This window comes from Leopardus geoffroyi, chromosome D4 (genome assembly GCF_018350155.1).
Source record: "Leopardus geoffroyi isolate Oge1 chromosome D4, O.geoffroyi_Oge1_pat1.0, whole genome shotgun sequence".
Lineage (NCBI taxonomy): Eukaryota > Metazoa > Chordata > Mammalia > Carnivora > Felidae > Leopardus > Leopardus geoffroyi.
The window spans coordinates 14,555,812-14,579,235 of NC_059342.1; the positions used below are offsets into that span (position 1 = coordinate 14,555,812).

The 23,424-nt window shown below is 44.0% G+C and overlaps 1 protein-coding gene across 4 annotated transcripts in view; it reads left to right on the forward strand.

Annotated features, from left to right (window-relative positions):
- The first annotated feature begins 2,400 nt into the window (after window positions 1–2,400).
- GDA (guanine deaminase) overlaps window positions 2,401–23,424 on the forward strand; it is an 80,390-nt gene continuing 59,366 nt past the window's right edge. The window contains exon 1 of one of the 4 annotated variants that reach the window (XM_045469152.1): window positions 2,401–2,953. In XM_045469152.1, coding sequence (XP_045325108.1) covers window positions 2,831–2,953 — 123 coding nt within the window. In that variant the 5' untranslated portion in view covers window positions 2,401–2,830. The remainder of the gene's footprint in view (window positions 2,954–23,424) is intronic. The other 3 variants (XM_045469151.1, XM_045469149.1, XM_045469150.1) reach the window with 3 other exon arrangements.

Genomic DNA, 23,424 nt, shown 5'->3' on the forward strand with positions numbered 1-23,424 from the left:
GGCTTTTCATGACTGTAACCATAGCATGAATGACGTTTTTATTTTATTTTATTTTGAGAGAGAGGAGAGATCAAGTGGGGGAAGAGCTGAAGGAAAGGGAGAGAAAGAGTCTTAAGTAGGCTTCATGCCCAGCACCGAGCTACTCTCGGGGCTCCATCTCATGACCCTGACAATCATGACTTGAGCTGAAGTCACGAGTCAGATGCTCAAATGACAGTGCTACCCAGGCACCCCATAAATGATATTTTAAAAAACTTACCATCTTCTATGTAATTGCCATGTGGCTGTTTTAAACATTTCCTTGCTTTTTTTTTTATTTTTTTTAACGTTTATTTATTTTTGAGACAGAGAGAGATAGAGCATGAACGGGGGAGGGTCAGAGAGAGAGGGAGACACAGAATCCGAAGCAGGCTCCAGGCTCTGAGCTGTCAGCACAGAGCCCGACGCGGGGCTCGAACCCACGAACTGTGAGATCATGACCTGAGCTGAAGTCGGACGCTTAGCCGACTGAGCCACCCAGGCGCCCCAAAATATTTCCTTCCTTTTTAATAACTGCATAATATTCCACTAAACTTGTCTCTACTGTTGGTCACTCAGGTTGCTTTCATTACAAATAACATATTAGCCGTATCTGTTTTAGGGATCCAGTACCTCTTCTGGAAACATTGAATGGACTCCTTTTTTACATGACAATCCAGACATTTTCTTCACTTTTCCTTCTGAGGTTCATATGTATCCAAGCCTGAGTCAAGAGGATGTTTTCACTGTGCTGGCTGTTGGACCTACAGGGAAGGTGTGCGAGTCTGCAGAATCAGGACAAAATGACAGGGACAAAGGGCTAACGTGGCAACCTTAAGAGGCAAGCGCGATGCTCTCAGCTTCAGGGCTTCCTAATTCTGAGTCCCTGGTAGGGTGACCAGCCACCTCAGTGTTCTCGTGACCGCAGTTTCCTCAGGGTGAAGGACCTGAGAGGGGAACGAATCATTTATGTAAACTGGCCCCGCATCATAATAGCAGCAACTCAGAGAAAGCCTGCTCGTGTGCTGAAATGAGAAACCCTTATCCTTTAGGTAAGAGCCACAATAGATATTTATCTCAGGTTATTGCTCTGCTTCCCCAAAAAAACATGCATATCTTTATTCAGTAAACATGTAAGAAACCCCAGGCACCGTTCTAGGCATAAGAGCCCTGGTCTCTGGTTGGCCTGGGGTGGCTCAGTCGGTTAGGTGTGGGACCCTTGATTTCAGCTCAGGTCATGATCTCACGGGTTGGTGGGAATGAGCTCTGTGATGAGCTGTGCACTGGCAGTGTGGAGCCTGCTTAGGATTCTCTCTCTCTCTGCTCCTCCCCACCCCCCAAATAAATAAATAAACATTAAAAAAAAAAAAGAGAGAGAGAGAGAGAGAGAGTGAGACTTGGTCCTATGGTGCTTCCATTACTCTGTGTGTGTTTTGCAGGGAGAGGAGCAGAAATCAGTGAAAAACAGGCAATAAGGATGGATATGATCAATGCAGTGACAGAGATAAGATGAATGGAATAGAAACTTTGGGGGTGGGGCGCTGCTGCTCGTTCGCCGGCTGGGAAGATTACTCTGGAGCTACATTTGAGGCAAACCAGTGATGAGAAGGGTCGGTCGCGGTGAAGATCCGCAGGCGGCCTTACGGGCAGAAGGAGCAGAGTGTGTGTGGCCCTGAGTGGAAACCAGTTGGTCTCCCTGGAGGAATTGAGTAAATGATTTTGTGAACGCATTGCAAGGAAGGAATGCTGACCCGGAGGCGGTCTTAGCAAGCACCCCTTCCGAGTTCAGTTTTCACAAATGAAGATAAAGAGGCCGAGGCTCACTGCCTTGACCATCGTCTCTTGATTCCTAGTCCAGTGCTCTTTCCATCAAGCTATGCCACAGTGCCATTCCTAGCCACTTGGCCTGAGAACTTAATCCCAAGCCCCGTCCCCCCACCGGACAACTGGAATTAAATCAAAGAAATGCATTTGTTTTAGGTGTGAGAAAGACTGGAACTGGAATTGTTTGTGGATGGTCACAAGCGCCAAAACACTGGACTCAAGGAAAAAGAGAGGGATTTGGGGATACAGATCAACCTTTGTTGGCGGGCCCCCCAGCAATTCTGTTGAGGGATGCTTCCGGAGCACCAGGTTAGGACAAATACTGCATCCCCAGAAACTGAAAACAAAACTGATCCGTAAGGCAGGCAGTTCTAGCGGACCTTTCCACCTGTTCCTGAACTTGGGACTGTTCAGACTTTGAAAGTGCTACAGGTTGAAGAGGTACAGGGTTTGGTCACAAGCAGCCCGAAGTTTAAAGGGCAGAGAGAGCAGGCAGGCGCAACGCGAAGTGTGCCAAAAAAGACAGGTGGAGGAGGCTGGGGGACGCGGAGCAGTGGCGAATTTAGCGACCGACGGAGGTGCAAGGCTGGAAACGTCCGCTCCTTCTGCCCCTTCCTTTCTTTCCCTCCCCACCTGGGTTGGTGACTCAGCCACCCCAGGTTGAAAGAACTGCGTTGTAGGCTGTGAATTTGGAAACTCAAAGAGTTAACAGATCAAAAACTAACACAGGGGAGGAGAGAAAGACCACACCCCAAGGGAGCGCCGAGCCAAGTCACAGGAGGAAAATCCTATTGGCATCGAGGAGGCACGGAGCCCGCCCCTGGGCGCGGCCTGCAGGGGGCAGGCGATAGCCCAGGAAAGCGGGGGCAGGAGGAGGCCCAAGCAGGTGCACTCGGCAGCCACCCGCAGTTGCAGGGACCCCTCCTGGCACCTCCGCCCGGTGCGCCCTCCTCGGCTCGCGAACCTCGCGCTGCGCTCTGCCGCTGACATGTGCGCCGCCCCGATGCCGCCCCTGGCGCACATCTTCCGAGGGACGTTCATCCACTCCACCTGGACTAACCCCATGGAGGTGCTACGGGACCACCTCCTCGGCGTGAGCGACAGCGGCAAAGTAAGCGGGCGCGGGGTCTGGCGAACCCCGACGGGCGCGCGCGCGGACAGGTGGAAAGAGTCTGGCGCCTTGCGCTGCGGAGCGAGAGCCTCGGCTCCAGAGTTGAACTTGACAGTTTGACTCTTGGGGAACGCCACAAGAGCCCTGGGGCTAGGTTCGTGGGCTGGCCTGGGAGTAACACGTTCCCAGAAGCTGGGAGCTGTGGAGTACTCACACCCACGATTGGTTAGACAGCCGTCCAGGCTGCGGTGGAAGGGGGAGCGAGGCTGTGCCCTCGCAAGTATTAAGAAATCACTAATAAACCTGAACCTTGCTTCATTCATCTTTGTGTCTTTGGCGCCTGGCATAGTGCCTCGCACAGGCTAGGCGCTCCGTACATTTCATTGAATTTATTGTGAAAGAAATAACAGACGAGGGAGTCACTTGGTTAGTGTTGTTTAGCCCTTTCAGTGCATAGAATAAGCAAACAACTGATTTCATTCACTTGATTGCTCAACAGACAATATACCAACGATGCCAGCGAGATGTCTTATAATGCTAGAAAGGTAGAGCGAAATTAACCACGTCCTCCCTACCCTGCCCCCCACCCCATAACCATTTGCATCAAAGCAAGCAGTTGCGTTTTAAGGCTCAAAATGTCCTCTATGAGTGTGTCTTCTGTACTTCTTTTCCCCAAATCGGGATTTCTACAAACGACCTAGGTAACTTGATGTCTGATATTTACTGTTCATATGCACCGGGCTGGACGCACCAGGCTGGGGGTGGTGACTGCATCAGCAGTGGCTTGGCTAGTTTGGTAAGTGGAAGCCATTCCATTTTGGGCAGAAAAAAAAAAAAAAAATAAAGACGAGGGTGGGCTTTTCCTCAACTACCAGTCTGGTTAGCAAAAGTACACCTGTTTGTGACTTGTCAGCTTGAAGATACCATTCCTGGACTCGAGACGCTTCCGAGTCAGTGACAGTTTTGAATCGTGACTCTTACGTTTGGGGATAACTGAACCCTGTTTTCTTATGATGCTTAAAAAATATTCTCTCTGTGTGTATTCAGGGAGACTGCTGTTGTGTTTCCAAGGTGATGGAACTCGCAGAGCTCCCCCAAATGGGGAGTCTTTAATAATGTCCCCCCACCCCCACCCCCACGAGAGTGATACATTATTGCCTGGTGTATTTGACCCTCAAGTTTCAGGGAACCCTTAGACTTGGGGCTAGTCCCAAGAAGTAAAGCAACAGTGACCACTACTCTGGGGAGAGATCAGAGGTGTTTCCCTAATCACCAGGAGCTGTTCATCTCTTGGGTTTCTATTTAAAAATCAACTTCCCATATCTAGAATTTTACTTGGGAAGATAGCAGACAAGAGGGTGGGTTTGAAGACTGCCTTCACCGGGTAGCGCGTAGTAAGAAAAGGAAGTAATTCACCTAAAAAAAAAAATTACCTTTTCTGGGGGTTGTAGAGAAGAAGAAGGAAAGAGTGTCCCGAACATGCAATTAGCACTTCAGCCAGGAAGTCTATTCCTCAGTGAGAGCATACTGAAGTTATAAATTTAGAAAAATGCCATTCCTCCACAAAATAAAATAGCTAGGAATTGAATACAAAGGCGAGTTAATCGAGTGCCTTATGAAATGTCCGAACTGGTAACTGTTGATTGCTCTTCTGGCTGTAAGGCAGTTGACTGCAGACTGCGTGTAAGGGAAGAATGTGCCATATATATTCCAAGATTTGACTCCCTCCATTTTGAAAATGGGGCTGCTTTGCCTTTGTAGCTGCTGGGATAATGTTCATTTAAAAAATATCAAGGTTCTTCCACAAGATTATCTCCCCGTAAAATAAATAAGTATGTGGTGTCATGGTGATGTTTACATTTTTACTGAGCTCCTAAAGCTGTTCACAAACCTGGGGATGATCGGAAACATGTAGGGGTGTTTAAGTGCTGGTTCCTGGGGGTCATTCTCACTCCAGAGAAGGTGAATCTGGAGTGGCCCCCAGGAACTGGCATTCCAGCAAAGGTCCCAGGGCATTCGGATGCAGGTTGTGGGTGGATTTGGGGTAAACAAGGGTATAGGGTATGTGATGGGACCAGTTGTATAGGGTCTTGGGACCTAGTTCTCCATGTCAAGCCCAGGTCTGGGGTAGCTTGTCAGAGAGAGGGGACATGACTTCCTCTCCTTCTCTCTCTCCCTTCTAGACCTCATCTCTCATTTCCTGTAACTTCATTTAGGACTTAGAACATGGTAATGACTAACTACTTTTAATTCATTAAGTAAAGCTCATTGAAAATTACATTAATTTAAAAAAATCTCTTGTCAACATCTTAGTATTGGGCATTTTGAATTCAGAGTTAACTCAAGTGACATGTAGCTTTTTAAAAGAAAGACTCCTGCATGTATAATTTATTTGCAGATATTCAGTTAATCTTGAGATGCTGTATGCTCCAGTTGTACCAAATTATCTGATTCTTCCCACATAGAACAGGGGCGGGTTGACTTTAAACGTAGCGAAAAGATGCCCGGGGCCTTTTTAATGCACATTTACCTGGAAGCAAGAGCGAGGAAGAGAATCATTTTGGAGGTACTACCCTGGGAGCAAGTCCTATGGAGAAACCAGACTTGGGTTCAAGTTCGGTCTCCACCACTTACTTGCTCTGAGACCATGAAGGAGACACTTAATCTGTCTGAGCCTCAATTTCCTCGCTTGTAGACTCAGGTTTTCTTTTACTAAGTATTAAATGAGATAATATATGAAAATGCCTGGTGCTTAGTGGATACTTAACACGTGCCATGTTCATTTTGTTCCCTTCTTTCCCTCTGCTCCTAGCAAACCCTTAACCTCTGGTTCACTGTAGCATTTTTGCATATTTCCACTTGATGGCATCGTGCAGACCAGCAGGTGGAGAAGAAAGCCATGGCCTGTGATGCACTATGTGGGACGTGGGGAGGTCACCACATTTCCACTGTGCAGCATCCCAGCTCATGTCCTTGGCCCACTGGGACACAAAGATGCACCTGGGAAGAAAGATCTACATGGCATTTGTCGCCAGGTGTGCTAGCACATTGTATTTAGTATCTCACTGTGTCATTATTCCCATTACAGACGGGGAAGTTGAGACTTGAGAAATCATGCTTTCAGAGATGGTGGCGTGGCTAGATTTTGAATTAGCAGGGCCAAAGCCATATTCTCTTCACTAGAGCAAGCCGCCTCTGTGAGGCATAGTCCTTAGCCTCAAAGGACTTGCACTTTTAAGCAAGAAAGCTTAGACGTGTACCTGTGATAAAAGTGGACTGACTCCTAAACCAAAGACTGGACTCGTTGCTGACGACATGTTGATGAGAGAAACATGCAAACCTTGCCCTGCCCTTGTGAAATTGATAACATAGTGATACATTAACAGACTGCTATGACCTAGCAGTCTGGAGAGAGTGAGAGAAGGCTTTCCTTAGTGTCAAGTGACATTTAAATTGTGATCTAAAGGATGAGTAGAAATTAAATAGGTAGGGCAGGAGGCATTGGAGATAGGGAGGGAGCAGCCTGTGCAAAGACCCTGGGGTAGAAAAGAATGAATGCATCGATGTGGTTAGAGTCCAAAGTTCTAGGAGAAGGATAACTCAAGATAAGGCAGGAGAGATAGGCAGCGCAAGGTCTCGGAGTGCATAGGGAGTTGGAGGGCAGTGACACAGATTTGCCATCATCAAATTGTACACTTTTTAATTTTTTTTTCTTCTTAACATTTATTTATTATTCAGAGACAGAGAGAGACAGAGCATGAGCATGGGAGGGGCAGAGAGAGGAGGCGACACAGAATCTGAAGCAGGCTCCAGGCTCTGAGCTGTCAGCACAGAGCCCGACATGAGGCTCGAACTCACAAACTGAGAGATCATGACCAGAGCCGAAGTCGGACGCTCAACTGACTGAGCCACCCAGGCACCCCAAACTGTGCACTTTTTAAAGGTCATTTTAGCTTCAAGTTAAAGAATGCATTAGAGAGGGGCACCTGGGTGGCTCAGTCGGTTAAGTGTCTGACTCTTGATTTCAACGCAGGTTATGATCTCACGGTTTGTGGGTTCGAGCCCCATGTCGGGCTCTGTGCTGACAGAGCAAAGCCTGCTTGGGGTTCTCTCTCTCTCTCTGATCCTCCCCAGCTCACTCTCTTTCACTTTTTTCAAAATAAATAAATATAAAAAAAAGAGAATGCATTGGAGAGGACTCAAGTGCAGGCAAGGGGATCAGATAGGAGCCTGTTGCAGTAGTTTAGGTGAAATGGATGTGGTTCAGAAGAGAGAGGCAGTGCATTGTGTCAATTAAGATATGAACGCCTGGAGCCTGCCAGATTCTGTGTCTTCCTCTCTCTCTCTCTCTCTCTCTGCCCCTCCCATGCTCATGCTCTGCCAATCTCTCTCTCAAAAAAATAAATAAACATTAAAAAAATTAAAAAAAAAAAGATATGAGTATAGTTGATACACAATGTTACATTAGTTTCTGGTAAGAGATGAACTGTTAAGAGTACCTAACTATGTGCCTCTGATGAAGCTACTGAACATTTCTACTTTCCAGTTTCCTCATGTATAAAATAACTAGCATAACCCCCCTCTACGGTTGTTGGAGGGCTTACGTGAATTACTAATTGTCAAGTGCATAGAATACCGCCTTGGACGTAGCACATGCCCAGTAAACATCAGCGGTTATCAGCAGTGGAGGTGGAGAGAGGTGGACAGGATTGGTGTCAACTTAGGTCAGGTCAAATGGATTTGATGATACGGTTAGAGAGATATGTGTGACTCTATTAAAAGGTATGGTGCGATACTTACTTTTCCAGTTTCCTGGTGTGGAAGGGTGGCCAGTGTTGACATTCTGACATGCAAGAAATTGGCTAAGAGGCTTCTGGGAAATATTTTTCTCCCTCGTAAATGTGGGAAGAGTTCTTCCTTTTTTGGATGTTCTCATGTGAAGAGTGGACCTGCTGCCCTTGTTTGAGACGATGAGGAAGAGCTTTAGAGGATTTCAGAGACACTTACCTGGTCTGTCTTTGAACATCATCGAATACATACATGAATAACATCATTGGATAGTTAACTGTCCCGGGAACTGCCCTCCGCCTACTGCCCTCAGACTTCTGCGGGATAATGAAATGGCTTTTTTTTGGTCTACACATCTGTTAATTGCAGCCCAGGGCACCTCTAACTACGGCACTGCTTTTTTTTTCCAAAAAATCATATTATTTCAAAGGACTGCTCACTGCCTTTTCCTTTTCCCCATTTCTGTCTTCTCCTTGTTGGCCCAAAATGTCAGTGTCTTTCCAGGCACCCAGATCGTTAGTCCAGACCAGCTTGTTTTCCTCTGGGGAATCTTTGTATGCGCCCCTGTCCATTATCATTGACCTTGTCCAGCCTTTCACTTTCTCTTGCGAAACTAATACAGGAGCCTCCTAGCTGTTTGCTCTTCTGCATTCCGATGTCTATTTAATGCCGACTCCTCCTTTAGATCACAATTTAAATGTCACTTGACACTAAGGGAAGCCTTCTCTCCACCCCCTGATTAGTTCAAGTTCTGATGGGTCATGTCAGTGTACCCACCAGGTTATTAAATTCACAAGGGCAGGGCAAGGTTTGCCCGGTTTCTCTCATCAATGCTCTCCACATCCCCGAAGGCTACTTCCTTGGAGCATGGCTAGCGTCACGTATCGCCTCTCATACCACTACCGTCGGCTCTGTGTTGTCTCTGAGATCCAAACGTTCCTGATCGACATTCTAGGGGTGACATTGTTTGACCCCACCCTGCTTTTCTAACAAATACTTCCTCCTGCTCCCTGTTTCTCTCTGGCAAATGGGAGGGGGATTTGCATGACTCGTTTACACCACGAGGTATCCATGAGCTCAGGGATGTCTATCCCTGCCAACTTCTCACTGTTCCCCAGCACATCGTGTTCTTTTATGCCTCCTTTGTGGGTGCCAATCTCACAGCCCGGAATAGTCCTCCTTTTTATATCCCCCTTTTCACTCCACCTCTGTCAAACTAAAATCTTGCTCTTCCTTCAAGGCCCAGTTCTGATGTCTTCTTCTTCTTCTCCAAAGTTGCCCTGGCCATCCTCCTTCAGTTGCAATAAATTACCCTTTGTTCTCCCACAAAAGTTGGCATATATACTGACACCAGTGTTTTTCTGGTGGTGAGGAGCATGGCTTCTGGAGTCAGACTATGTGGATTCAGACCCCAACTCTGCCTCTTACCTGGATGAATTTTCTAACATATCTAAGCCTTGGCACCTCGTGTATAAATTGTGGACAATAATAGCACCCTGAAGGAGTGGTGAGGCAGATAAGACAGAGTGTGTAAAGCACTTGGCACATAGCAATTGCACGATAAATATTGGCCACTGTTCTTATCTTTTCTTTCGGTAAAGTAATTATTTCATTTTTGCCTTTCATTATGCTTAGCTTTATAGAACGTCCTCCCTCACTGGGCTAGTGTGAACTTCTTTTACAAATGGGAGGTGAACTGGAGAGAAGGTAACATTTATTAAGTCATACTCTTTGTCAGACTCTGGCAGATTCTTTGTACGTTAGCAATTCTGAGATGAGACCGCATCATCATCATCCTTTTTTTGCTTCATCATCCCTGCTTTACAAACGAAGAAGGGAGGCTCAGAGAGTTGTCTGTCTCAGCTGCGGCCACAGCAAGTTAGTGGCAAAGCCAAGATTCACACCCATGACTGATTCCAAGGTCTGTGCTCTTTCAAGGAGTCCCTCCTGCCTCCTGTCATGAGAAGGGCTGAAACCCTATTGTCCTTAGGGCCCCTCAACATTGACTTATCGTTTGAATGCAGATTAGGTCTGTTGAATGTGTCGTGTAGTGTGTGTGTAAAATGTGTTGAATGTGGTGTGTAATACAAAGACAGTCATGTGTGATGAATGAAAAAGACATTTATAGTTCCAGAGAGATTTTTTTTTCAAATTGAAGTATAGTTGATACTCAGTGTTATATTAATTTCAGATGTACAGCATAGTGATTCCGTGACCCTATACTTTGTGCTATGCTCACCAACACTCACCATACGATGCCATTATAATACCATTGACTCTGTTCCCTATACTGTACCTTCTATCTCCATGACTTACTCATTCCATAACTAGAAGCCTGCATCTCCCACCCCCCTTCACCCATCTTGTGCATTCCCCTACCTCCTGCCCTCTGGCGACCATCAATTTGTTCTCTGTATTTATGTGTCCATTTCTGCTTTTTTTTTTTTTATTCATTCATTTTGGTTTTTTTAGGTTCCACGTACAAGTGAAATCATATGGCATTTGTCTTTTTCTGACTCATTTCACTTAACATAATACCCTCTAGGTCCATCCATGTTGTCACAAACAGCAAGATCTCATTCTCTTTTTATGGCTGAGTAATATTCCTTTGTGTGTGTGTTTATCCATTCATCTATCGATGGATACGCGGGTTGCTTCCCTATCTTGGCTATTGTGAATAATGCTGCAGTAAACATAGGGGTGCAGACATCTTTTTCAAATGAGTGTTTTTTCTTTTCTTTGGGTAAATACCTAGTAGTAGAATTACTGGGTCATAGGGGCGCCTGGGTGGCGCAGTCGGTTAAGCGGCCGACTTCAGCCAGGTCACGATCTCGCGGTCCGTGAGTTCGAGCTCGGCGTCAGGCTCTGGGCTGATGGCTCAGAGCCTGGAGCCTGTTTCCGATTCTGTGTCTCCCTCTCTCTCTGCCCCTCCCCCGTTCATGCTCTGTCTCTCTCTGTCCCAAAAATAAATAAACGTTGAAAAAAAAAAATTACTGGGTCATATGGTAGTTCTATTTTTAATTTTTTGAAGAACCTTCATACTGTCTTTCACAGTGGCTGCATCAGTTTACATTCCTACCAACAGTGCATGAGCTTCCTTTTTCTCCATATCCTTGCCAACACTTATTATTTGTCTTTTTGTCTCCAGCCATTCTGACAACTGTAAGACTATATCCCAGAGAGATTTTTTTTTAATATTTATTTATTTTTGAGAGAGAGAGACAGAGTGTGAGCAGGGGAGGGGCAGAGAGAGAGGGAGACACAGAATCCAAAGTAGGCTCCAGACTCTGAGCTGTCAGCACAGAGCCCAACACGGAGCTCAAACTCACGAGCCGTGAGATCATGACCTGACCTGAGCCGAAGTCGGATGCTTAACTGATGTGGCCCTGGAGAGATTTTTTGAAAGCACAATTGGACTTCTTCTTTGAGGCTTTGAAGCAACGCTGCTGGGTGTGACTGGAGTTCGCCACTCTCTGGTTCTGTAGTGTTTTCTGTTCATGGAATTTCTCTGCAATCATTTTCCAAGGTTGATCATCTCTTACCTCATGCATGATTCTGACTGACATTGTTTCCTACTGTCTAAAAAGCCATACTCTTTTCCTTTGTGAAGACTTTTTTTTAGTGGACTTTATTGTACTACTTTATTAATTCTAAAAGATAAGCTACATTAACTTCAAATTTAACTTCTAATTGAGATCCAGTTTTCAAAATCTTTTGACCCTTGTGTTCAGTGCTTCTGCTTGTGAAATGCAGATTTTTTTTCCTCCCATGAATAAGTTATTCATGCACTGTTACCTGAGACCATTTCACAACAAATACCCTTTACATCTTTTCTTTCCCTATTGTCCCCGCTCAGGTTGGCACCCGCAGAACACCGGTTCCTATAGCCACAGACCTCTTGCGCTTCCCAGCCTATTACTGGGTTTTGAAGAATTATTTTGACTGAATGAACCTTTCTCAGTTAAAACCCCACTTGAAAACTCGATTGCGCGGATCTCAGTTTATTGACAAGCTATTGGTTCACGAGTTAAAAAAAATCCTTGAAGGCTAAAGCAATGATACTGTAGTTCTAATTACAAGTAAGTTCTTCTAGGCTTCCTAGGAATTTTAAAGGCCTGCTGTTCCCCAAAGACTTACGTGGGCAGAAAAAGTGTATCACGTGATCGTACAACCTCTCCATGCACCTATACCCTTATAAACACACTTATAAAACACATTTCTGGAAGGCAGTATTAAAATTAAGAACCAAAATGGGGCACCTGGGTGGCTCCATCTGTTAAGTGACCGACTCTTTTTTTTTTTTTTTTAATGTTTATTTATTTTCAAATGAAAGAGAGAAAAAGAGAGAGGCAGACTCAGGATCTGAAGCAGGCCCCAGGCCTTGAGTTGTCAGCTCAGAGCCCGATGTGGGGCTCAAACTCACAAACTGTGAGATCAAGACCTGAGCCGAAGTTGGACGCTTAACTGACTGAGCCACCCAGGCGCCCCAAGTATCCAACTCTTGATTTCAGCTCAGATCGCGATCTCACAGTTTGCAGGATCGAGCCCCGCATTGGGGACGCGGAGCCCGCTTGGAGTTTCCTGTCTCCTTTTCTCTCCTCCCCTCATCCACAAGCACACACGCACTCTCTCTCTCTTAAAAATAAATAAATAAACGTTAAAAATATATAAAATTAAGAACCAAAAATAATATTTACTTTTGTAGAGTAGGAGCGGAGAGTTAGGGACGTGGAGGAGAATTTTTATGTTGCACATTCTAGCTTTTCCCAGTGTTAGTTTTTTGTTTTCGTTTTACTTTTATAGTTTAATATAATATTTACCATTTTAACGTGTGCACTTCAGTGTCCTTTATTACAGTCACAGTACAACCATTACCATTACCTAGTTCCAGAATGTTTGGAGCATGAACCATGTAGCAGCCACCCCCTATTCTTCCCCTCCCCGCCTCAGCAACCACTAATTTGCTTTCTCTCTCTAGATTTGCATATCCCGGATGCTTCAAATAAATGCACACATACAGTATGTGACCTTTTGTGCCCGACTTTTTTCACTTAGCTTAATGTTTCCAAAGTTTACCCATTTTGTTGGTTATCACTCTAGTCCTCCTGTTCTCAGGAATAGCTAAGCCCATTTTGTCCCCCTTTTTGTTTGGCACCTCCTTACATCTCTTACTTTTTTTCTTGAATCTCCCGTATAACCTCACCTTGAAGGCAGGGACTATGACTGTCTTTCTTTCTTTCTTCCTCCTTTCCTTTCCTTTCCTTCCCTTCTCTTTCCTTTCCTTCCCTTCCCTTCCCTTTCTTTTCCTTCCCTTCCCTTTCCTTCCCTTCCCTTCCCTTCCCTTTCTTTTCCTTCCCTTCCCTTTCCTTCCCTTTCCTTTCCTTCCCTTCCCTTTCCTTTCCTTCCCTTCCCTTCCCTTCCCTTCCCTTCCCTTCCCTTCCCTTCCCTTTCCTTCCCTTTCCTTTCCTTCCCTTTCTTTTCCTTCCCTTCCCTTCCCTTTCTTTCCCTTCCCTTCCCCTTCCTTTCCTTCCCTTTCCTTTCCTTCCCTTCCCTTCCCTTCCCTTCCCTTCCCTTCCCTTCCCTTCCCTTTCCTTCCCTTTCCTTTCCTTCCCTTTCTTTTCCTTCCCTTCCCTTCCCTTTCTTTCCCTTCCCTTCCCCTTCCTTTCCTTCCCTTTCCTTTCCTTCCCTTCCCTTTCCTTCCCTTCCCTTCCCTTCCCTTTCCTTTCCTTTCCTTTCCTTTCCTTTCCTTCCCTTCCCTTTCCTTTCCTTCCCTTCCCTTTCTTTTCCTTCCCTTCCCTCCCCTCCCCTCCCCTCCCCTTCCCTTCCCTTCCCTTCTCTTCCCTTCCCTTCCCATTTCTCTTTCTTTCTTTCTTTCTTTCTTTCTTTCTTTCTTTCTTTCTTTCAACTTTTTCACTTTTGTAGCCACAGCTGTTAGCATATGGTAAGCACTCAGATGACTATTTGTTGGATAAATAAATGGTGTTTGGATTTTTTCACCACATGATAACCAGGATGGAAAAGTTCACTTGAGGAGTCAGCAAAATGTACAGCTAGCTAAAAATATCTTCCAAACAACCAATTGTTTGAACAAGAACTCTGGGTTTTTCTAAGCTAGATGCTTGATACAACGTATTTGGCCACTGGGGGTTGTAATTAGTTTCATGTCCTAGTGAATAATTAAGAACCTGGAAAAGTAGAGTTTAATTGGAACTCTGAGACCTCATAAAATTCTCAAATGCCTTTAGCTCGAACCATGTGAAGGATTCGGAATAATGTAGATTATATAGGACTGCTTATTCCCTTTGGTTTTATATTACGGTTTGTTAAGTGTTCACGTCTTCATAAAATGGTAATTTACTGAAAATATTGCTTTTAAATTGCCACTTACAATTTACAGTCCTGGAACATGCTAGGCCCTCCATGAATAATAACTTATTATCCGTCTCCTGCCCTCATAGTACTTACTGCTTTAGCACAAAATCGCCATTCAGTAAATGCTTCAGAGTGAAAGGACAGAATGGTCTGCTATGCTCTCTACGCTATTTTGGGGGGATACATAGATGGGGCAAAGTTTTTCATCCATACTATTTATTTATTTCTTTTAATGTTTTGTTTTGTTTTGTTTTGAGAGGGGGTGAGGGGCAGAGAGAGAGAGGGACACACAGAATCTGAAGCAGGCTTCAGGCTCCAAGCTGTTAGCACAGAGCCCATCACGGGGCTTGAACCCATAAACCGTGAGATCACGACCTGAGCCGAAGTAGGACACTTAACCAACTGAGGCACCCAGGCGCCCCTCCTCCATACTATTTAACCTAGAGGTTGTTTTTCCCCTGCCATGTGTAGAAAGGTCTCATGTATGCCTTAACCTGTTGTTTTTGTTTGTTTGTTTTTGTTTTTGTTTTTGTTTTTGTTTTTGTTTTAAGTATAAAACAAGAGAGAAGCCACTCTAGGTCCTCGGGTCAGTGTGAGCACATGAATCTCCTCAAGATCCAGCCTGGTGTGGACTCACAGTCCTGTGTAGCTAGGATGCTTGGAGCTCATAAGAATTGGTAGCTGAAGAAGAAAGAACAAAGGCTTCAAGGGGTTAGGGACAAAACAATGAGCAAAACAGATGTAGGTTCTGCCTTATTTGCAGAGTCAATAACCACATGAGCATGGAAAAGTATATAATTTCTAAGAAAGAAAAATGCAGAGCACTAAGGAGGTGTGAAACCAGAGGACTTGGCTTATTGTGAAGAGAGGCTTCAAGAATGCAACCTTAAGGAAGCAACATTTGAGTTGAGTTTGAAGGTTGCATGGGAGGTAATTCGTCAGAGAAAGAGGAAAGGTCTATGCAAAGACCCAGTAGGGGGAAACAACTGGAAACTGATGCCGTGGAGGGTGGAGGTGGGGGGGAGGGGTTGGTGGAAATAGATGAAGCCAGGGAGATACGTGTCAGGCGATAATAGGCTTTTTTGTTTATCCCAAAGGCAGTACAATGGGAAACCAGTGAAGAATGTTACAGAGAGGAAGGCAGATCAGATTTGCATTTAAAAAAATATATAAACAATAATTGCAGAGTAATAATTATAGGAAAACAGACTGGACTGTGGAACAGGGCAAGAATAGTCGCTAGAGGAGATGAGTTGGAAGATAATGGCAGTGGACCTGGAAACAGACACGTAGGTGGTGGTAGAGTTGGAGAGAAATGGGCAGATGTGTGAGACAATAGGGAGGCAGAAATCAATGAGATTTGGTGACCGTTTGGCTAAAGAGGGCTAGGAACAAACTTCCCCTGTATTTCAGGGTTCTACAACTGAATGGATGTGTTGGCCATCACTGGTTGAGGGAACAGAAGAAGAGATCCACCTGGGGAGGGCAGATTCGGAGGTCTTTTCTGGTCATGCTGAGTTGAGGCCCCCTTGTGACATCCATGTGGAGATGCCAAGTAGGGGGTGGCTGGCAGGTCTGAATATCAGAGGAGAGATCTGACTGGGAGATATAAAATGTGGAATAAAGTTTGAGAAAAGAACAGGAACTATATTAACCCCGGTGGTTGACTTTGGAGTAAAAGAGACTGAGTGAGATGAGAAGGGCAACCCAAAGGTCAGAGGATAACCCCGGGAATGTGGTGTAATAGGAAACAAAGGATGGGGGACAACTTCAAGAAGGAAGGGGGTGCCTGGGTGGCTCAGGTGGTTAAGCGTTGGACTTGGGCTCAGGTCACGACCTCATGGTTCATGGGTTCGAGTCCCATGTCAGGCTCTGTGCTGACAGCTCTGAGTCTGGAGCCTGCTTCGGATTCTGTGACTCCCTCTCTCTCTGCCCCTCCCCTGCCTATGGTCTGTCTGTCTGTCTGTCTCTCTCTCAAAAACAAATAAACATTAAAAAAAAAAAAAAAAGAAGGAGGGAATAGAACAGATGGTACATATCATTGAATGGTAGGAGGAAGAGGAATAATACTGGGAACATGTCCAATGGATTTAGCAACCTGAGGTTATTGGCGACCTTAAGAAGACTTATTTGGGGAAGGGGGCACCTGGGTGACTCGGTCAGTCAAGCATCTGACTCTTGGTTTCAGCTCAGGTCATGATCTTGCGGTTTCATGAGTTCGAGCCCCGCATCTGGCTCTGTGCTGGCAGCTCAGAGCCTGTTTGGGATTCTCTCTCTCTCTGCTCCTCCCCGACTTGGGCAGTCTCTGTCTCTCTCAAAATAAATAAATAAACAAAAAAGAAAAAAGAAAGGAAGAGAACTTATTTGGCTATAGAGAAGATGACAATCAGCTTCATTTGGGTTTTGGAATGGGTGGAAGATAAGAAAATGAAGGCAGTGGTCATAGACCACTTTTTTGAGATGATAAACGTGCAATACTTTTGTTTATCCTCTGAGAAAAATAAGGTAGTGCCTTTAATAGTAATAAAATACAAATAAATTATATATGTTTTATTCTCCCAATTCTTAGGTTACCTGAGGACTTTTTATACAAATGCGCCACTTGTAACATTATATAAGCATGTTGGTATCTCCCGCTTGCCAGTGTTTGAGTGGATATCAAGACATTTGCAAACATGTATGTGCCAGCGCTTAGACGTGGTTGCAGCCTTCTTAATAATCATTTTACACTCTTATCTCAGAAATGTAACTTAGCGTCTCGGCGTCACCAGAATTCCTGGTATTCGGTCAGTATTTTTTGTTTTATAGTTACAGGATGCCAGCAGCGAAACTGTTTTCATTTTATTAAGATCTAACAGGAAAGGCATAATTTTTCCTTGAGTTTGAGATTTTTTTTTTGAAATTAAAACAAAAATAAATAAATAAAACTAGAAGAGACCATAAAGCCAGATGTTTCCTTTATTTAAAAATGCAGTCAGTTTGCAGGAAAGCATTTTTGGACTTTCTCTAAGGGAACTGAAAGAAACCTCTCCCCTTCCATCCCTCCTGGTGGATGACTTTGAAAAGGAGATTTAATCCAGCTGAGAAAAACAACTCCTGAATGACTCATATTAAGGAGAATTGCAATCCATACATGTTTGAACACAGGCTTGTATAATCGTTCTGTTTTTTTTTTTTCTTTCTCTGTCCAGATAATCAAGTAGGAAGCAGGAGAAAAACAAGAAGGCTTATGCTAGATTTATGTCAATTGAAATTAGAATAAGGAGAATTACACATGTAACCTAGAAAGGATTGGATGCTTCCAAAATGCCAAAGCATTGGGCAGGTAGAGTAAGAAGACAGTAAGATGAAAAGATATGGAAACAAAATGAAGTGACAAATAGTAATATAAACCCACATCAGTTTACATTTAGTCATGCCTTTGAGCTTTGCCATCGTTTTGTCCACACCCCAAATACCCTTACCTCTCATTCTCCCATATGTATGTATACCTTATCCATCACCTCCTCCGAAAAGCAAACTCATTTCTCTAGTCCTCACTGATTTCTCCCTTCTCTTGAGTTTTCTCAGCTCAGTCTGTAATGCCAGTTTGGACTTTACAAATATGCCACCGTGCATGGTTTTCAGTTTCCTATATGCACTTAAATTTTATTTCCCCAGCTAGAATATAAACTTTTTTTTTTCGTTCTTTTGATGTTAACTTACTTTTTGAGAGAGAGAGAGAGAGAATGAGCAGGGGAGGGGCAGAGAGAGAGAGAGAGAGAGAGAGAGAGAGAGAGAAAGAGAGAGAGATAGAATCCAAAGCAGGCTTTAGGCTCTGAGCTGTCAGCACAGAGCTGGATGTGGGGCTCGAACTCACAAGCCGTGAGTTCATGACATGACCTGACCTGAAACCAAGAGTGGGACACTTAACCAACTAGGTGCCCCTAGAATATGAACTCTTGAAAGGTGAGGATTATTTCTTCTACGTATATCTGATATGTATATATCTGATGTATATATCCTTAGCAGTTTGATGGGCGTATGAGGTACATTTCAACAGTATGTGCTGCCTTGAATTGTTATCAGTTGAAATGCATTACCAAACACGACACAAGGCCAAGAAAAATATTTTAAGCAGCTTCCCCCAAGCTCTGTGTTCCATGATTTGATTGGCATGTACCCCGTCACAAGCTCTTGATGTGCACAGATGTGACTTTCACAGATGGCTGCTTCTCATTTTGTGGGGGTTTAGGACCGAATCCCAGAAGCTGATGTCAGCATGTTGGTCAGTATCACTTGGTAAGCCCACAAGCCCAACTGGTTCGCCCGCACCGGTGCCTCAGCGCAATTTCTCATCCTTGTTATATATGCGGTAACTCTCAAGAAGTAGTTGAAAAACAACCCAAACTTGGCATTTTTAATAAAATGGTATAATGTTCTTGACAATGTGGATGGGCAAATGAAGATGTGCTATCAAAGTAGTTCTCGGCAAATATTTGAGGAATGAATAAATAAGAAAGTGATTATTGCTAATACAGGCAAAAGATTGCATAGCACTTTTTTGTTTTTTAAGTAGACCAGCAGGGAGCCCAATGCAGGGCTTGAACTCAAGACCCTGAGATCAAGACCTGAGCTGAGATCAAGAGTCGGACGCTTAACCGACTAAGCCACCCAGGAGCCCCTGTATAGCACATCTTATGTTTCAGCCCCTGGTCTAAGTCTTTTATGTATACTAACTCAATCATTGCAACAACACTGTGAATTAAGTACCATTGTGTCTCCATTTTGCAGATGAGGAAACTTGAGTCATCAACAATTTAAGTGCTTTGTTCAAGGTCACATAGCTGGTAACTAACTAGTGGAGTCAGGATTTAAAGCCACATGGTCTAGTTTTAAAGTCTATACCTTTAGCAGCTCTGGCATGGGAGAAGTTAAACACTTTATTGTTACTCAGATGTTTGGGGGTATATGGAAGCCTTAGGATATAGTCGTCAGTTACTGTTATAAAATTTTTGTTTGCTTTTGTCTTTTTGTCTTGCAACACAAAACTCCTAAGGCATTCTGACAATTTGTCAGTAATCCTGAAGCAATTATGTGTCCTTTCCAAGATCAACAATTTGCTAATTCTTAATCAGGTTTTCAATAACACTATTATGTTGTTACATGTTAGAGCTTTAGGACCTCCTAAGTTGGCTTTGGCAGTGGTGAAAAGTAACCTAGTAACAGTTCATGGCTGGCATACATCTTCACCCAGGAGAGGAATTTGTAAAACCAATAGCTGGGCCTGTTCTGAGTTTCTTTTATTAGTTTCAGGAGTTAAGTTTGTGGAGTTAAGCAGGCAGTTCCCATGTTGGTTGTGTGAAATCTAATGTCAAGTGCATTTGGAGATACTATGAAGAGAACACAGACAAACAGGGAGGGAGAGAATATTAAGTCACATGAAATGCTTCTTGTCAGACTCAGATTTTATCTCTTTAAATCTACTCTTTTGGAAATAGAGCCCTGATTTGACTTTAAGTTAGCAGCTGTGAATGCATGCTGCCTGGATGGCCACCATGATTTTGTTACACATTTATATAGACTTTGTAAGTGGGCTTTATAAATCAAACCTTGGAATAGCTGTAGGAAGTCTTGGCAGAAACAACTAACCAAAATTTTGCCTTTCTGTTCTCATCCAAGTTTCAATATGCAGTCAATCTGATTAACAAACCAACAGTAAACAACAACAACCAAAAAGGCTAGAAATTGAAAAACATTTGGTTTTCCAGGGGAACTGGGAAAGGCTTTGTAATTAACGTGACAAATGGAAAACCGACAAAAATACGTTATCAATTTTGCCATTTTGGGTAGAAAAAAAGAGTCGTTTAAAAAAACGTATCCTCCGGCTCTGAGAGCAGGTGATGGTGCCCTACATCTGAGCCTCCAGGAGGGGGCGCTCTCTGGTATTTCTTACACCTGTGTCCCATCCAGTGACCAAATGGGATGAGGAGAGAAGAATTGTTAATCAAGCATAAAGCCTTTGCCCCTTTAAACTTAGGGAATATGGCATCAAATACCATTCTATGGCTGCCATAAAAATACAACAGGAAACTTGGATTAGACCCACAGGTTTGACTAATGATGCGGTGTTCATGAAAACACACAATTTTCCCTGAGCTCTTGGAGTGAACTGGTTGCAGGAGCTCAGGAGTGGGGGAGGGGATTTGCACATAATAATTGTAAAGACAGAATTCTAGTTGGCAAAAAGTGACTCTCCTAGAACTACATAACGTATGCAGCAAGCGGCGAGGAATATGTATAAAAACTGAGAGAAAAATAAAGCTCATCATTGCCTTCATCCAGTGCAGATCTTTTCCAGACCTTAATAACTGTATCATTGTGGAGCTGTGTGTAAAAGGGATTTTATAAAGTAAATCTTCTGGGAAAATGTATTAGTCTGGAAGTTGGCATACCTGAACTAGAGAAGGGATTCTGTTATTCAAAGGATCGTGTGATCATGGGCTAGTCAGCACTCGTTGTGGGTCTTTCTTCCTTTTCTGTGAAATGGTTCCAGGATGTGGTCTTCCAGAAAGGATCTTTATTTTCTTCTTTTGTGAGCTAGGGACTACAGCGACTATCGTGCATTTCGTCTGAGCTCAATGCTCACTGCTCACTGCTCCTCTTTCCGCCTAGAGCCTCCTTTTGAAAAGCGTCGATGCTTTCCCTGTGTCCTGAAAGTTCTACCTAAGAAGTCTTGTGCAGCATATCATTATTTTGTAACTGAAGGCTCTTTACAGTATCTTGCCCGCCATATTTATGGAAACAGGTATCGTAGATGTTACTAAATGCTAACTTTATGCTAGGCATTCTTTAAAAAATTTTTTTTAATGTTTATTTTATTTTTGAGAGAGAGAGAGAGAGAGACAGAGCGTGAGCAAGGGAGGGGCAGAAAGAGAGGGAGACACAGCATCCAAAGCAGGCTCCAGACTCGAGCTATTCACACCGAGCCTGACGTGGGGCTCGAACCCACGAACTGTGAGATCATGACCTGAGCTGAAGTCGGGCGCCGAACCGACTCAGCCACCCAGGCGCCCTCAGGCATTCTTTCGAGCATTTGCACATGTGCTATCTCAGCTAATGCCTACAGCCACTTTATGAGGAAGGTAGTCGTTTTATTCTCATTTTATGAGTGAGGAAACAGAGGTCTAGTGGGATTAAGTAATGAGTTGCCAACGTCGCACAGCTGATGAATGTTGGAACTGGGATTAAAAAAATATCTACCTAAAATAAATCCATGCACATGATAGGAAGTTCTCAGTGCACAAAAGGAGATGTAGTTGCTGGTAACTTCCCTTCCTTGTTCCTGTAGCCTAGACATGGTATCACCCCTTCCGACAGGCAACCAATGTCTGTAACCAATGTCTGTTACCAATGTCTTACGTACTTTTCTGGAGGTAGTGTAGAATACAAACTAATGTATATAGCTTACACTTGAAAATATTTACATGTAGTCGTTTTTCCCTGGCAAATGGTAGTAACTAAATGTACTGTTTAACGCTTTGTCTTGGACGTCCTTTCCTATTAGCACATAAACTAGCACATCTTAGTCGTCCATAATTTTGCATTGTAGAGATGGGCCAGGATGTACTTAAGCATTCTATGTAGATGAGCATGTAAACGATTTTATCTGTTTTGCTGGGGTGTGAACTCAGGGCATGTGACTCCCGATTGCCTACTTCTTGCCAAACTTCTCTTTTGCTTTCTGCTGAGGTGTTTTCTCTGTTCTGGAAAATGAGGAAGGAAATGGAAACTTACTTACTTATTTATTCACTTACTAGATAACTGGTTTATTATAAGAGGATAAAACTCAGGAACAGCCAGAAGGAAGAGATATATAGGACAAGGCATGGGAAATGTCATGGAGCTTTCCCCACGTGTCCACCTGTTCCCCAGTCTTACAGTTTTCTGAACCTCATCCTTGTGAGGTTTTGTGGAGGCTCCATTATGTAGGCAGGGTTAATTAAATCATCAGCCACCGGTGTGTTTTTTTTTTGTTTTTTTTTTTTTTCACCTCCAGCCCCTCTCCCCTCCTGGGGTCGGGGGATGTGGGCAACGTGATCTCCTACGTCTTCCACCTGTCCAATCCCAGCCATCTGCTGCAGCCACCAGCATGGCCTCACCTCGAATCCTTGAGCTCTTCATTGAGCCTACCACAGTGCTGTCAGCAGACGCATGCAACCAGTGCCAAAGGAATACCCTGTTTAACCTGAGGGCATAGGTCACCGAGTTAGTGGTTGGCCCTTCAGCTGAATTCTTCAAGAGTGGGTGGGAATGAGCTTCCATGTCATTACTCCCCAGTTCTGTCTCTCTGGCTTTACCTCTTCCAATTGTTTTCCTGGCTCCTCTCACCCTTCTGGACTCATCAAATCAGCTGCAAACCCTAGGCTTCCTCCATCAGCCTTTTCATCCAGATATGGCTCTTTCCTAGGTATGTCATCCTCTTGTGTGGAGTTCACACTCACCTCCACACAGATGACTCTGGTCCCTGTCTCCAGACCTGGCCACCTCCAGAACTTCAGTCCTGTGTCCACACCTGCTGTTGGACAGCTCTGTCTACAAGTCCTACCCCCCCACCTCATCTCTCCTTTCCACTCACAAACTCTTATCTCCTCATGGCCTTCCATAGTTCTATCCTTCTTTCCTCATTCTCTCATTCAGAGATGTGTGTGTATGTGTGTGTATGTGTATACATATATGTATGTGTATACACACACACACACACATACACACACACACACATATATATGTATACATATCCTCAACCATTCCTTCCACATCCAGTATACTACCAAGTTGTGAGGGTCCTTCCTTAACATTCTGCCCACATTCTGCTACTCTCTGCACTGGCCATTGCCTTCACCAAAATGAACCATTCAAATGGGTGACGAAAGCTTCTTCCTGTCACTAAACTGTCCTCCCAACTTACCTTACAATCATTGTTCCATTAATTTTCACCTGACTCTTGTTAAAAAAAAAAAAAACTTCCAGAGAATAAAGTCTAAACTCTTTAATATGACATTTTAAGGTTCTCCAGAGTCTAGGGCATGTATTTATTCATCCAGTGTCCATTAAACACCTCTGATGTACTAAGACTGTGGCCAGAAATGGAAGTATGACAATGAGTAAAAATGAACATCTCCACCCTTGTGAGATTGCCTTTTAATGATAAAGACAGATATAAATAAAACATTAGTTATGAATACATGTGAGATTATGAAATTGCAACTGTAATCAAATAGTAGCTCAGACTTATATAATGTCTGTGATGTGTCAGCCACCATACTGACCAT